Genomic DNA, 16,655 nt, shown 5'->3' with positions numbered 1-16,655 from the left:
ATTTTGGTTGTTCTCCCAGGCTGACCTTTTCTCCCTCGCATCTGCAGGTTTTGGTTCTTTTTCCCCTTCCTACCTTTACATTTTTCATCCTTCTTTCATAATCCCAATGTTTTATTCTCATAGAAATTGTATATTTTACCAGTCAAGGCTGAATATAGAATGTGCCAGTTGCCCCTATGTGAGTCTTGGAGAGAGATGAGCTAGTGTGAAACTGTGAAAGGCTCCATGAGTTGTGTAAAGTGGATGGAAAGAATTTCCTCAAATAGTTCTTGACGGAGGAAAATTAGAATTCCAGATATTGCATATATCTTGCAATATACTCAAATATTGTCTATCGCTACACTGGTTAGACCAGAAGCAAATTGTCCCATGTACTGTATGGCCACTTTTAGTTTAACTATTTAGTATCTCCAAACTGAAAACTCCCAGCAGACACTAAAGATTTAGGGAATGATGGGAGGTTTTAGTTCTGCAGTCTGCTGAATAGCGAGTGCAGCTCTGGAGTATAATACAGGATGTAATTCAGGATCAGTAATGTAATGTATGTACACAGTGACTGCACCAGTAGAATAGGGAGTGCAGCTCTGGAGTATAATACAGGATGTAACTCAGGATCAGTAATGTAATGTATGTACACAGTGACTGCACCAGCAGAATAGTGAGTGCAGCTCTGGAGTATAATACAGGATGTAACTCAGGATCAGTAATGTGATGTATGTACACAGTGACTGCACCAGCAGAATAGTGAGTGCAGCTCTGGAGTATAATACAGGATGTAACTCAGGATCAGTAATGTAATGTATGTGCACAGTGACTGCACCAGCAGAATAGTGAGTGCAGCTCTGGAGTATAATACAGGATGTAACTCAGAATCAGTAATGTGATGTATGTACACAGTGACTGCACCAGCAGAATAGTGAGTGCAGCTCTGGAGTATAATCCCAGATGTAACTCAGGATTAGTAATGTATGTACACACTGATTCCATCAGCAGAATAGTGAGTGCAGCTCTGGGGTATAATACAGGATGTAACTCAGGATCAGTAATGTAGTATATGTACACAGTGACTGCACCAGCAGAATAGTGAGTGCAGCTCTGGAGGATAATACAGGATGTAACTGTAAAATAATAAAGAATGTAACTTGGATCTGAGTCTAGGGAATACACACATGATTCGCAGTTTCTCTAGGCTGCCAGTGTAACATTCTAAGGATTTAGTGAAAAAAGGGTCACACAATTTAATGGAACCTATTATCAGTGCCCTGTGCCCAGAAATAAAGGGCATTCAACATCAAAGACATCTTAGCTCACATTTCACTGTCTCTTACAGCTTTTTACCAGAAGGAGGACTACGGAGAGGTAGCATTAATGGAGCCATCCCAGATTCTCCTCTGCCTCTTCAGAATCCAAGACCTCCTGTTCTACCTCCTCCATCTCCCCGGCTGGTGCAATGGCCTGTTGCCAGTCCTATGCCTGGCGCTCGTGGCCCATCAACATCTCTTACTCCTAGAAAGAAAACCCTTATGCCTTCCCAATACCAGGACACAGTTGTTGAAGAGTTTGAAGAGAAGGTTAAAAGGCCAAAGTCCTCAGCTGGCTCTCAGGTCAGTGGCCAGGAGTCTCGCCCTGTGACACCATTGAGTGAATCATCAGGGCGAGTGTCCATTTTGCGCGCTTCTCCAAAGCTGGTCCGCTCAGGATCTAAAATTTTTGAAAAATTGCGTTGTCTTGAAGAGAGAAGGAAAAGTCTGGATCAGACGGACAGCCCTTTTCCTGTGCAGTCCTGGCTACCACTCCGTAAGACCAGGTCATTTGACCAGCCTGGGGCAGATGGACTGGTTAGTGGCTTGGAGTCCTCGACTGAAGAACTAAGGGATGACCTAAGAGATGGAGTGAAATCAGAGGTGGGAGGATATACCTTGAGGTATCCTTCATTGAGGTATAAGACAGCTTCACTGGATGACCGAAGCGCCTTCTCAGGCCGCGTAAGTGATATTGAGGCACGATTTTCTCAAGAACTTTCCCGCATTAAAAGAACTGTTTCCCAGCAGCAACTTATCCGTTCATCTCAAGATCTATCTCGAAGATCACCTTCTCCTCAAATAACCCCAAGTAGCCATCCTGCTCCTTTGGATCTTTCTCCAACACAAGTGCCCAAAGACTCTAAGGCACCCGAAATTCAGGAAAAAAAGCCAGCAAATGCGGCCACTGCCCGAAAACCCATAGTCAGGGGCTCTGCCACTGTCATCCAAATACCCCAAGATAAAGCACCTCATGGTGGAGTCAAAGGACAATCTGCTCCCATAACCGTACCGGAGAAATCATCAAACGGTTCTATCATCCACCATCAAGTAGTCAAGCAATCAGATACACGACTTGCATCCCACCCACTTTCTAAAACCAATGCCAGTGCTCCGAAACCTGCGATGTCTAAAGCACCAGCCCCTAAACAGGAGGTCACAGAGTCTCACATAAAGAGGGTTCCCGATTATGGAAGTGAGCCACCACCAACCAGCACACAAGCCCCACTAGCACTGGAAATAGCACAGAGAGGGATAGGGAGGGAAAAAGGGACTACGGGTGGAGAAACAAGAGGAGAGACCAGATACCTTCCATGGGCTACACCAGCTGGTCCCACCCACAGAAGTCTATGGCTACCAGGGAAGGGTGGGGGGCAAGTAAAAAAGCACAGCGAAACTCATACCAGTGGAAAATCCAACAAAACCACCAAAAGCAAAGGGAAGAGCCGGCGTCACAGAGTTATGTCACCAGAACTAGGTATGCTATAATAGGAATGGACCTACTGTATGTGCTTGTGCAAAAGGCAGGGGACAGCCAATGTAGCTGCCATTACAGAGTTTGTCACCCAGCTTTGACATGCTAGTGAAAGTCAAGGCTACAAAGTTTTGAAATAATTTAACCCCGACTTCTTATTTCTTTCTTACCCTCCCTACTTTTTTTTTTATTTTGAAGCATATTATATGCATCGTCTTTGCTGCTTTTTTTTGTGCCCCCCCCCGCCTATCTAGTTACTGGCAGCATAATAGCATTTAGGGATGAAGATAAAACAAAACTAAATGCACCTTATTTGCGTATTCTCTACTAATGTCATGTGGGTTTCCCTGCCTATCTAGTTCCCGCAGCACAATAGACAATACAATAGAGATTAATATAAAACAGAACATAATGCCCCTTATATGCTTCCTCTCTGCTACTGTCATGTGTGTTCTCCTGCCTTTCTAGTTTCACCCAGCATAATAAACGTTAGAGAATAAAGAAAGCCGAACATGAAGCTGCCACTCTGCTACTGTCGTGTGTTACCTTTCCTATCTAATTCACCATTGCACAATAGACATGAGAGATTAAAACACAATTTTACACGATGTCCCTTATGTTTCCCCTCTTATGTGCTTCGGTCATGAGTGTTATCCTACCTATCAGAATATGACGCCACTTTTATGCCTTCTCTCTGCCATGCTAATGCCATTTGTGTTATCCTAGCTATCTAGTTGCAACTAACTGCAGCATGATAGATTCTATAGATTAAAATGAAACAACACTAGATGCTTCCCTTATGCTAATGTCATGTGTGTTCCCCATCCAATCTAGTTTCTGGCAGCACATTGGACATCAGAAATTAAAGTAAAATAAAACACATTTGGGAAATACATGGGAATCTAACCACTTTTATGAAATACTTTCTCACTGAAGCCTTTTGCCTTTGTTCTGCTGTGCTCATTTTATATAATCTACTAGAATCTTCAGATGATTCTTATGTATCAGCGGACGAGGATCCAAGGGAAGCGCCAGTGTTTGAAATTCCCCTGCAAAGTGGCCTTGTGAATGCCGGCTCAGAAGTTTTGTTAAAATGTATCATCACGGCAAAACCAAGTCCAGAAGGTTAGTACTGAGCAGTGTATACATGCACATTGTATATCAGGTATAGTCATATGAGAATCACTTGATCTTGATGGCGTCAAAATGGTGATGTCTAGTTTGGATAATTTCTTTTTGATGGAAGGTTCCTCTGACATTCAGATGATCACCAGACAGGAAGCTTTAATTGTCCATTGTCAGCACTAATCTAAGGAGGATGTGGACTCAAGTGATCTAGTCCAATGTAGCACCACCTCAGGAGAAATTCAGCATTACAGAGTACCAACTGTGTAACATACAGATCTGTAGGATCATCCACAGTGCGAGACGCTCTTTGTAGTGTTCTTCACTTTACCCAAGGCCTCCTTCACACCTCCTGGTGATTCCTGTACAGGAAAAATCAGTATTGGTGAGATCAGTTGTCCATGTGACATCCGTGTGCTGTCCATGGTCTGTGTTTCACATCCGCATGCCGTCCGTGTGATATGTATCGGTGCCTGGGAAAAGCAATACAGTTTGAGGTGTTCCCAGGTTCCGGCTGCTGAAGGCAGCTTTCATTATTGCCTCCTGGTCGCGCTGATCTCAGCGCGACCAGGAGACAATGATGGGAGTTGTACTAAGCAATAACTGTGTAATTACAGCGTAAAATTTTTTAATGTAATTCTTTATTTTACATAGGGGTTACACAGCTGCTGCTGAATACAACTCCCATCATTGTCTCCTGGTCGCACTAATCTCACCGCAACCAGGCGACAATGATGACAGCTACCTTCAGCAGCAGCTGCCTACGCCTTTGATCATCATGAACTGAACTGCTTTTCCCAAGCGCCAGCAGCTGAATACAACTACCATCATTGTTTCCTGGTCACTTTGATGTCAGTGCGACCACGAGGCAATGATGAGAGCTGCCTTCAGCAGTCGGCTGGCATCTGGAAACAGCCCAAACTGTACCGCTTCTTCCCAGGCTCCGGTACTTGTCAGGCTGATGACACATGGATGAACGTAAAAACCGAACGTGTGAGGAAGGTCTAATATATGAGAACTTTCAATTCTGACCTCAGTGCTATATCAGTAATCGTGCACCCATCTTCTCTGTCCCGCTTAGAATACTTTTGTCATTATGTCCCCAAGTAAGACTGCGCTAGGTGGTATGTGGTTAAAATATAACCTTTAATATAATCACTTAAAATGACATATCTATATATAGATGTGGCTGCTACAGCCACAAAATTTGGCACAGTCACACGTCTGGACCCTGAGAGCGTCCTAGGCTATGTTGTGAGGCGAAATTTTAACCCCGCGCTTTCCAATTCACCAAACAATTTTGCCCCTATCTACATAATGGGGAAAAAGTGTGTGTGTATCAAGCCCCGCCCCTCATTGTGATGTCATAATGGTTGCCATGGCGACGCTGATGTCCTCATAGGTTGCAAGCCTGCCGCTCATTATGATGTCATAATGGTTGACTATGGGATGGAGGATGTGTGATGGGTATATGGGCACTGGACTATGGGATGGAGGATATGTATGACGGGTATATGGGCATGGGACTATGGGATGGAGGATTTGTATGATGGGTATATGGGCATGGGACTATGGGATGGAGAATTTGTATGATGGGTATATGGGCATGGGACTATGGGATGGAGGATGTGTGATGGGTATATGGGCATGGGACTATGGGATGGAGGATGTGTGATGGGTATATGGGCATTCGACTATGGGATGGTGAATATGTATGATGGGTATATGGGCATGGGACTATGGGATGGAGAATTTGTATGATGGGTATATGGGTATGGGACTATGGGATGGAGGATGTGTGATGGGTATTTGGGCATGGGACTATGGGATGGAGAATTTGTATGATGGGTATATGGGCACTCGACTATGGGATGGAGGATATGTATGATGGGTATATGGGCACGGGCCTATGGGATGGAGGATAATTATAATTTGCTATGACTAACCACAGTTAGTTACTATGCCCGGGCAGCGCCGGGCTCTTCAGCTAGTACGGTATACAGGTGGAGATGACACACAGGTATATACTATATACATGACACACAGGTATATACTATATACAGGAGGAGATGACATACAGGTATATCTAATATATAAAGGTCAAGTGTGTGTATGTATGTATGTGTATGTCCGGGATTGGCATCCGCACCGTCGCAGCTACAGCCACAAAACTTGGCACACGTCTGGTCCCCGAGAGTGTCCTAGGCTATGTTGTGAGGCGAAATTTTAACCCTGTGCGTTCCAATTCACCAAACAATTTTGCCCCTATCTACATAAGGGGGGAAAAAGTGTGTGTGTGTGTATCAAGCCCCGCCCCTCATTATGATGTCATACTGGTTGCCATGGCGACGCTGATGTCATCATAGGTTGCAAGCCCCGCCGCTCATTATGATGTCATAAGGTTGACTGTGGGATGGAGGATGTGTGATGGGTATATGGGCACTGGACTATGGGATGGAGGATATGTATGATGGGTATATGGGCACAGGACTATGGGATGGAGGATATGTATGATGGGTATATGGGCACAGGACTATGGGATGGAGGATATGTATGATGGGTATATGGGCACTGGACTATGGGATGGAGGATATGTATGATGAGTTTATGGGCATGGGACTATGGGATGGGGGATGTGTGATGGGTATATGGGCACGGGCCTATGGGATCGTGGATATGTATGATGGGTATATGGGCACGGGACTATGGGATGGAGGATAATTTGCTATAACTAATGACAGTTAGTTACTATGCCCGGGCAGCGCCGGGCTCTTCAGCTAGTACTATATACAGGAGAAGATGACATACAGGTATATGCTATATACAGGAGGAGATGACATACAAGTATATACTACAGGGGAGATAACATACAGGTATATACTATATGCAGGGGGAGATGACATACAGGTACAGTATTCAAATTCAAAGAAGCTTTATTGGCAGGACTAAATACACATTAGTTTTGCCAAAGCAAGTGTACAGAAGGGAATGGGGATAGGGACTGTAGGGATGTTGGGTAGGGACTGTAGGAAAGGTACAGTATATACTATATACAGGAGGAGATGACACACAGGTGTATGCTATATACAGGAGGAGATGACATACAGGTATATACTATAGACAGGGGGAGATGACATACACGTATATACTATATACAGAAGGAGATGACATACAGCGACAATTTATGTGCAATATAATCATTATAATTTGTTATAACTAACCCCAGTTAGTTACTATGCCCGGGCAACGCCATGCTCTTCAGTTAGTAAATAAATATAATTAAATTAATGTCTGTCTGGGCGTAATTTCAAATACAGAATAGTACCTTTATATACGCTATAGGGCATTGTTGTATCAGAGGCAGGACGGTTGTAGTTTTTTGTTTCATTGCCACAGTAGCATTTGTTTGCCTCGAATGCGATTTGGGACATCAAACCTTAGTCCTCTGCGATACCCCCATATAAGTACTATTCTGTCTTTTCACTTTATGTCCAGAAGGATATTATTTTAATTATATTTATTTATATGTAATTTTAAGCAATCATATTAAAAGCTATATTTTAACCACATACCACCATCACTATCTTACTTAGAATTGTAGTGGCGTCTACCCATTTGTTATCACAGTTTAGGCCCCCAAGGCAGCAGGACTCAACTACAACAGCTATATCTGTACCCCCTAAAGTTGCATCCCTGATAAGTGAACCTGTTTATTAATTCACTAACAATGTATTATTCACTTTCCTTGCAGTCGTATGGAGAAAGGATCGCGTCCCTCTAAAGAATAGTCCCACCCATCAGATACGAGCTGAAGGCGAGCGGCACACCCTAATGATACGCTGGGCACTACCATCTGACTCTGGCATTTATACAGTAACAGCAAAGAATGAAGTGGGTGAAGCCAGTAGCTGCGGTGCTCTCACCGTGAAACCAGGTAACTGAGAGCACAATAGCTTTGAAATGTACAGCAGATGTCCTGAAAAATGAGGTCCCAGACATAAACCAACATGCTGACTATGGCCTCAGAGAATGGGGGTGTCTCAGCTAGGAGGGGAAAATGTCATCTTGGAGTGGGCAGTGTCTCAGCTAGGCATGGGCAGTGTCTGGGCTAGGCATGGGCAGTGTCTGGGCTAGGCGTGGGCAGTGTCTGGGCTAGGCGTGGGCAGTGTCTCGGCTAGGCGTGGGCAGTGTCTCGGCTAGGCGTGGGCAGTGTCTGGGCTAGGAGTGGGCAGTGTCTGGGCTAGGAGTGGGCAGTGTCTGGGCTAGGAGTGGGCAGTGTCTGGGCTAGGCGTGGGCAGTGTCTGGGCTAGGCGTGGGCAGTGTCTGGGCTAGGCGTGGGCAGTGTCTGGGCTAGGCATGGGCAGTGTCTGGGCTAGGCGTGGGCAGTGTCTGGGCTAGGCGTGGGCAGTGTCTGGGCTAGGCGTGGGCAGTGTCTGGGCTAGGCGTGGGCAGTGTCTGGGCTAGGAGTGGGCAGTGTCTCAGGAGAGGGGAAAAGCTAATCTAGGAGGGGCAGTATCTCAGCTAGGAAGGGGCACTGTCTCAGCTATGAGGGGAGGTTTTTTGCTGTTTTTTTTTTTCCTGCAGGCAAAACACGCTCTCTCGGCAGTAAAAAGCTGCATACAAAAGAGCAAGATTTTTGCTGCGTTTTTGTTGTCTCTTGTGCATGTTGATAAAGTTCAGTGCCCCTCAAAAAAACATGATGCAACGTCCTTAGGTTTTTCACCAAAAACGCAGAAAAACCTGATACCTGCATGTTTTTGCTGCGTTTTTGCACGTACCCATTGCTTTCTATGGGTGAAAAAGGGCTGAAAAAACGCTGAAAGAAGTTACATGCAGCTTCTTTCAAAAACGCAGCAGTTTTCCAAATAAGTCAAGAAAATAAACCAATGTGTGTTCGAGAGATTTCTGAAATCTCATAGCCTTTGCTGGTACTGTAAAACGCAGTTTAAAATTTTAATTAAAAACACAGCAAAAAACTGCAACAAAAATGCAACATGTCAACATAGCTAGCCTAAGTGTCTCAATTAAATAAGACTGTGTTTCGTCTAATTGCAGTCATTGTCTCGCCTGGGAGGGGGGGCCACAGTCTCTTAAGCCCCCGTTACACTAAACGATGTCCCAGAAATCCCACCAACGATCTGACATGATGGGATCGCTGGGACATCGTTAGGCTGATCGCTGGTGAGCTGTCACATAGACAGCCCCAGCGATCAGGACCAGCGACTCTGGACGCTGGTTTCTAATGTAAACGTCGGGTATCCAGGAGCAGCGCGGCTCCTGGATACCCAACATTTACATTAGCAACCAGCGTCCAGCGTCGCTGATCGCTGGTCTCTCGCTGCCACACGCAGCGATGCGTGTTGGGCAGCGGGAGAACAGCGATCGAAAAACGGCCCAGGCCGCTCAAGCACGATCAGCGATACCCGCCAGGGGGGCCAGTCGCTGATCCCCGTCACACACAGCGATCTCGCTGATGTATCACATAATCAGCGATCTCGCTAACGAGATCGCTGTGTGTGATGGGACCCTTAGTCATGTGGGGGCCATGTCTTATCGGAGTGGGTTCACTGCCTCTATGTACCTTGAACCTTATGGTGCCTTTATATACCTTACTAAAGTTCTGTTTCTGGAGCTCTCCAGCTGATGCAAAACTACAACTCACATTATCCCAAAAATTCAATAAAAATATTGCCTTATAATAAAATGTATTCTAAATTGACACTTTGCAAAAAAACTGCCATTGTAAGAACAGAAATAAGGTTATTGTAATGCAGGGGTAGTGGCCACACGTAGGGCCGGAGAAATGTAATTTATTACCAACAAATGCATAGAGCAGAGGCACACAGAGACGGCAGAGGTCCGCTTTGCAAAAAGTGTATGGGCTCGGTGCTCCCGAATAGCTCATCATAGAGCGTCCCCTTATGTCTCTGTTCATCAGTAACTGTGAGCTATGATATTACTTAGCTCAGATCCTTACATGCAATCTAATAGACTGTCAAAAGCTAACAGCTACTTTTAGGTTGGCAGCGAGTCTGCATACCTACTGGCCCCAGGGCAATTGCATGGGCTGCATATATAGCATGTCTGACCCTGGTGTGCAAATGTAGTCAGCAATGATTAACCAAGCTTTTAACTCCTTTCCAACATGGAGTATGGAGTGGGCTCACAATACAGAAATATTACAGTGTTTTATAGCTGCTATCAAGTGATTATAGGCTCAAAGCCCCTAGTAGGGCTAAAAAATGCAAAAAAAAAAGTTTGAAATAAAAAATATTTTTCGCCTTTACATTTACAAAAAACTATACAACAGCTACAACCCCTGGCAAAAATTATTTAATTTTGTAGAACAAAAGCAGATCCCAGACATGGCACAAAACTAAAGACATTTCAAATGGCAACTTTCTGGCTTTAAGAAACACTAAAAGAAATCAAGAATAAAAAATGTGGTAGTCAGTAATGGTTACTTTTTTAGACCAAGCATAGGGGAAAAAATATGGAATTACTCAATTCTGTGGGAAATAATTATGGATTCATGAAAAAAAAAAAAAAAAACCTCCAACACATCACTAGTATTTTGTTGCCCCACCTCTGGCTTTTCTAACAGCTTGCCGTCTCTGAGGCATGGACTTAATGAGTGTCACACAGTACTCTTCATCAATCTGGCTCCAACTTTCTCTGATTGCTGTTGCCAGATCAGCTTTGCGGGCCGGAGCCTTGTCATGGACCATTTTCTTCCACTTCCACCAAAGATTTTCAATTGGATTGAGATCCGGATTATTTGCAGGCCATGACATTGACCTTATGTGTCTTTTTTCAAGGAATGTTTTCACAGTTTTTGCTCTATGGCAGGATGCATTATCATCTTGAAAAATGATTTCATCATCCCCAAACATCCTTTCAATTGATGGGATAAGAAAAGTGTCCAAAATATCAACATAAACTTGTGCATTTATTGAAGATGTAATGACAGCCATCTCCCCAGTGCCTTTACCTGATATGCAGCCCCATATCATCAATGACTGTGAAAATTTGCATGTTCTCTTCAGGCAGTCATCTTTATAAATCTCAATTGAACGGCACCAAACAAAAGTTCCAGCATCATCACCTTGCCCAATGCAGATTCGCGATTCATCACTGAATATGACTTTCATCCAGTCATCCACAGTCCAAGATTGCTTTTCCTTAGCCCATTGTAACCTTGTTTTCTCTGTTTAGGCGTTAATGATGGCTTTCGTTTAGCTTTTCTGTATGTAAATCCCATTTCCTTTAGGCGGTTTTTTACAGTTCGGTCACAGACGTTGACTCCAGTTTCCTCCCATTCGTTCCTCATTTGTTTTGTTGTGCATTTCCTGTTTTGGTGACATATTGCTTTAAGTTTCCGGTCTTGACGCTTTGATGTCTTCCTTGGTCTTCCAGTATGTTGCCTTTCACAACCTTCCCATGTTGTTTGTATTTGGTCCAGATTTTAGACACAGCTGACTGTGAACAGCCAATATCTTTTGCAACATTGCGTGATGATTTACCCTCTTAAGAGTTTGATAATCCTCTCCTTTGTTTCAATTGATATCTCTCGTGTTGGAGCCATGATTCATGTCAGTCCACTTGGTGCAACAATTCTCCAAGGTGTGTTCACTCCTTGTTAGATGCAGACTAACGAGCAGATTTAATTTGATGCAGGTGTTAGTTTTTGGAATGAAAATTTAGAGGGTGATTCCATATTTTTTTCCCACAGAATTGAGTGATTCCATAATTTTTCCCCTATGCTTGCTCTAGAAAAGTAACCATTACTGACTACCACATTTTTGTTCTTGATTTCTTTTGTGTTTCTTAAAGCCAGAAAGTTGCCACTTGAAATGACTAGTTTTGTGCCATGTCTGTGATCTGCTTTACAAAATTAAACAACTGAATGAACATCCTCCAAGGCCGGTGATTACATAATTTTTGCCAGGGGTTGTATAAACCTTGACATCATCATAGTTGTAAAAGTCTGAACTAATAAAATATATAAATGACAATGCACAATGAACATTGTAAAAAATGCTATAACTGAGGCCACTTTACTTGATACCAAAATTATAAAACGCAATAAAACTAATGCTCACTCTGGAAAAAAAAGCTCTAACAGCTTCATAGATAGAAATGTAAAAAAGCTTTGAGTATAGAACCCTAGTGACAAAAAAAAAACCTGTTTTGTTTTTGTTATTTTGAAGGCAGTAATACATAGAGTAGAACTTTATTAAGTAATTTGGCATCGCTGCAACATCAGATAAATCCAACATTACTGTTCATTTTGGGTTGTTCTGCTCCTATGATGAAACAGAACATTGAAACTAAAGAACACAGATGTGAAGCCTAGAGAGCCAATGTTCCAGATATGAAGAGAGCCTTAACCTCACTTATAAAACATAACAGATGTGAAGAGAGCCTGAACTGCACTGATACAATGTTACAGATGTGAAGAGAGCCTGAACTGCACTGATACAACAGATGTGAAGAGAGCCTGAACTGCACTTATACAATATAACAGATGTGAAGAGAGCCTGAACTACACTGATACAATATAACAGATGTGAAGTGAGCCTAAACTGCACTGATACAATATAACAGATGTGAAGAGAGCCTGAACTGCACTGATACAATGTTACAGATGTGAAAAGAGCCTGAACTGCACTGATACATTATAACAGATGTGAAGAGAGCCTGAACTGCACTGATACAATGTTACAGATGTGAAGGGAGCCTGAACTACACTGATACAATGTTACAGATGTGAAGAGAGCCTGAACTGCACTGACACAATATAACAGATGTGAAAAGAGCCTTAACTGCACTGATACAATGTTACAGATGTGAAGAGAGCCTGAACTGCACTGATACAATATAAAAGATGTGAAGTGAGCCTAAACTGCACTGATACAATATAACAGATGTGAAGAGAGCCTGAACTACACTGATACAATGTTACAGATGTGAAGAGAGCCTGAACTGCACTGATACAATATAACAGATGTGAAGAGACCCTGAACTACACTGATACAATGTTACAGATGTGAAGAATCATAGAATCATAGAATCATAGAATCGTAGAGTTGGAAGGGACCTCCTGGGCCATCTGGTCCAACCCCCTGCTCAAAGCAGGATTCGCTAAATCATCCCAGTCAGATGTCTGTCCAGCCTCTGTTTGAAGACTTCCATTGAAGGAGAACTCACCACTTCTCGTGGCAGCCTGTTCCACTCATTGATCACTCTAACTGTCAAAAAGTTTTTTCTAATATCTAATCTGTGTCTCCTCCCATTCAGTTTCATCCCATTGCTTCTAGTCTTTCCTTGTGCAAATGAGAATAAAGTTGATCCTTCTACAATGTGACAGCCCTTTAGATATTTGTAGACAGCTATTAAGTCTCCTCTCAGTCTTCTCTTTTGCAAACTAAACATTCCCAAATCCTGCAACCTTTCCTCATAAGACAGGGTTTGCAGACCGGTCACCATTCTGGTCGCTCTTTTCTGAACTTGCTCCAGTTTGTTGATGTCTTTTTTAAAATGTGGTGCCCAAAACTGGACACAATATTCCAGATGAGGTCTGACCAAAGAGGAGTAGAGGGAAATAATGACTTCACGTGATCTAGACTGTATGCTTCTGTTAATACATCCTAGAATTGCATTTGCCTTTTTTGCTGCTGCATCACACTGTTGACTCATATTCAGTCTGTGATCTATTAGTATACCCAAGTCTTTTTCACATGTGCTGTCACTTAGCCCTATTCCTCCCATTCTATATATGCTTTTTCCATTTTTATTGCCCAGATGTAGTACTTTGCATTTCTCCCTGTTAAAAACCATTCTGTTTGTTGCTGCCCACTTCTCCAGTTTATTTAAATCTTTTTGAATCCTCTCTCTCTCTTCTCTAGTATTAGCTATCCCTCCTAGCTTTGTGTCATCAGCAAATTTAATCAGTTTACCCTCAATGCCTTCATCTAAATCGTTGATAAAGATGTTGAACAATACAGGGCCCAGGACAGAGCCCTGTGGTACCCCACTTGAGACATTCTTCCAACTGGATGTGCAGCCATTTACGACCACTCTTTGGGTCCGATCACTAAGCCAGTTATGAATCCACCTAACAGTTGCCTTGTCCATACCATACTTAATCATTTTTTCAATAAGGATTGTATGAGAGACTTTGTCAAATGCTTTGCTGAAGTCAAGATATACTATATCTACAGCATTTCCTTGATCCACCCAATCAGTGATACCGTCATAGAAGGAAATTAAGTTAGTCTGACATGACTTATTAGTTACAAACCCATGCTGACTCTGTTTAATCACTTCATTCTTATCCAGGTATTGACATACATGTTGTTTAATAATTTGTTCAAAGATCTTTCCTGGTATAGAAGTCAGACTCACCGGCCTATAGTTACCTGGGTCCACCTTCTTCCCCTTTTTGAAGATAGGAACAACATTTGCTCTTCTCCAGTCTTCTGGCACTTCTCCTGTTCTCCAAGAATTTTCAAAGATTATAGAGAGGGGTTCAAAAATTTCTTCTGCTATCTCCTTCAGTACTCTGGGGTGTAATTCATCTGGACCTGGAGACTTGAATTCATTTAGGCTAGCTAAGTGTTTCCTCACTATCTTTCTGTTTATAGATATCCTGGATTCTTCTATTCCCTTAATAGGACAGTGAATAACAGTTGATGTTACATTTCCTTTCTGAGAGAAAACAGATGCAAAATAGGAATTTAAAAGTTCAGCCTTCTCAACATCCTGTCTTACCAGGAACTGCACAGATACAATATAACAGATGTGAAGAGAGCCTGAACTGCACTGATACAATATAACAGATGTGAAGAGAGCCTGAACTGCACTGATACAATGTTACAGATGTGAAAAGAGCCTGAACTGCACTGATACAATATAACAGATGTGAAAAGAGCCTGAACTGCACTGATACAATATAACAGATGTGAAGAGAGCCTGAACTGCACTGATACAATATAACAGATGTGAAGAGAGCCTGAACTGCACTGATAGTGTTACAGATGTGAAGAGAGCCTGAACTGCACTGACACAATATAACAGATGTGAAAAGAGCCTTAACTGCACTGATGCAATGTTACAGATGTGAAGAGAGCCTGAACTGCACTGATACAATATAACAGATGTTTACAATATAACAGATGTGAAGTGAGCCTAAACTGCACTGATACAATATAACAGATGTGAAGAGAGCCTGAACTGCACTGATACAGTGTTACAGATGTGAAGAGAGCCTGAACTGCACTGATACAATATAACAGATGTGAAGAGAGCCTGAACTGCACTGATACAGTGTTACAGATGTGAAGAGAGCCTGAACTGCACTGATACAATATAACAGATGTGAAAAGAGCCTTAACTGCACTGATGCAATGTTACAGATGTGAAGAGAGCCTGAACTGCACTGATACAATATAACAGATGTTTACAATATAACAGATGTGAAGTGAGCCTAAACTGCACTGATACAATATAACAGATGTGAAGAGAGCCTGAACTGCACTGATACAGTGTTACAGATGTGAAGAGAGCCTGAACTGCACTGATACAATATAACAGATGTGAAGAGAGCCTGAACTGCACTGATACAGTGTTACAGATGTGAAGAGAGCCTGAACTGCACTGATACAATATAACAGATGTGAAAAGAGCCTTAACTGCACTGATACAATGTTACAGATGTGAAGAGAGCCTGAACTGCACTGATACAATGTTACAGATGTGAAGAGAGCCTGAACTACACTGATACAATGTTACAGATGTGAAGTGAGCCTAAACTGCACTGATACAATATAACAGATGTGAAGAGAGCCTGAACTGCACTGATACAATGTTACAGATGTGAAAAGAGCCTGAACTACACTGATACAATGTTACAGATGTGAAGAGAGCCTGAACTGCACTGATACAATGTTACAGATGTGAAGAGAGCCTGAACTGCACTGATACAATATAACAGATGTGAAGAGAGCCTGAACTGCACTGATACAATGCAGCCAATTATCAGGGCAGGAGAGATTTGTGCCGCTGATGTGTTTAGCTTGCAGAGGATTGTTTAGACTTGATACAATGCAGCAAACCCTCATTTGTGAGAAGTATTAAGTCTGCACAGGTTTTTAGCCTCTAAACGTTAATAAGAACATTCCCGTATAGATATACCGTATATCTCATTAGTCAGAACCGTTGCACAGAATGTGATATATGGCCAAATACAGGACAACGTTTTGTTTCACTTGAATTTTGGAGTTCTTTAGCTCTTGCTGTACTATTGGGGTATGTGCACATGACGTCATCTAGACGCTGGGGTACCTACAGAGTTTTTCAAGCAGGAAATGCTTCAGGAAAAGTTCTGTTTAAAATAGTTTTCTTCTCTTTTTACACCACCTTGCCCTACTGTAGTATAATTGCCACCTTTTTTTTTTGCAATTTTTTAAAAGTTATACTTCACAAGTTTGGCTTTCAGCTCATTTACATAGCTGACAACAACCAATTTCACACCTGCCTGTTCAAAGTGGGAAGAGTGGTGTAAAATAGCCAAAAGTCACAAATGTTTTCAGCAAAAGCCTTAAAGGGAACCTGACAGCTGATATGAGCTGCCTGCAGCAGGGGCAGCAGCATGTATCTGACGCTGGCTGTAAGATTACAGCCAGGTAGGTTTCACTCTGAAATGCTGTGAAGTTTCAGAGAAAAATATTCTTTTAGAGGGGACTGAGCCTTAC

General features: G+C 42.6%; 1 protein-coding gene across 4 annotated transcripts in view; it reads left to right on the top strand.

The window, feature by feature from the left end:
• Positions 1 to 16,655, top strand: part of SPEG (striated muscle enriched protein kinase) — a 239,638-nt gene that overhangs the window by 113,300 nt on the left and 109,683 nt on the right. For all 4 annotated transcript variants that reach the window (XM_073545451.1, XM_073545453.1, XM_073545452.1 and 1 more), the window contains 3 exons: positions 1,331 to 2,778; positions 3,757 to 3,900; positions 7,652 to 7,834. In XM_073545451.1, the coding sequence (XP_073401552.1) occupies positions 1,331 to 2,778; positions 3,757 to 3,900; positions 7,652 to 7,834 (1,775 nt within the window). The remainder of the gene's footprint in view (positions 1 to 1,330; positions 2,779 to 3,756; positions 3,901 to 7,651; positions 7,835 to 16,655) is intronic.

The sequence above is a fragment of the Dendrobates tinctorius genome, unplaced genomic scaffold (assembly GCF_039654945.1).
Source record: "Dendrobates tinctorius isolate UK_male_01 unplaced genomic scaffold, ASM3965494v1 ptg000143l, whole genome shotgun sequence".
NCBI lineage: Eukaryota > Metazoa > Chordata > Amphibia > Anura > Dendrobatidae > Dendrobates > Dendrobates tinctorius.
The sequence above is the reverse complement of the archived record's forward strand: the minus strand, read 5'-3'. Positions and strand labels throughout refer to the sequence as shown.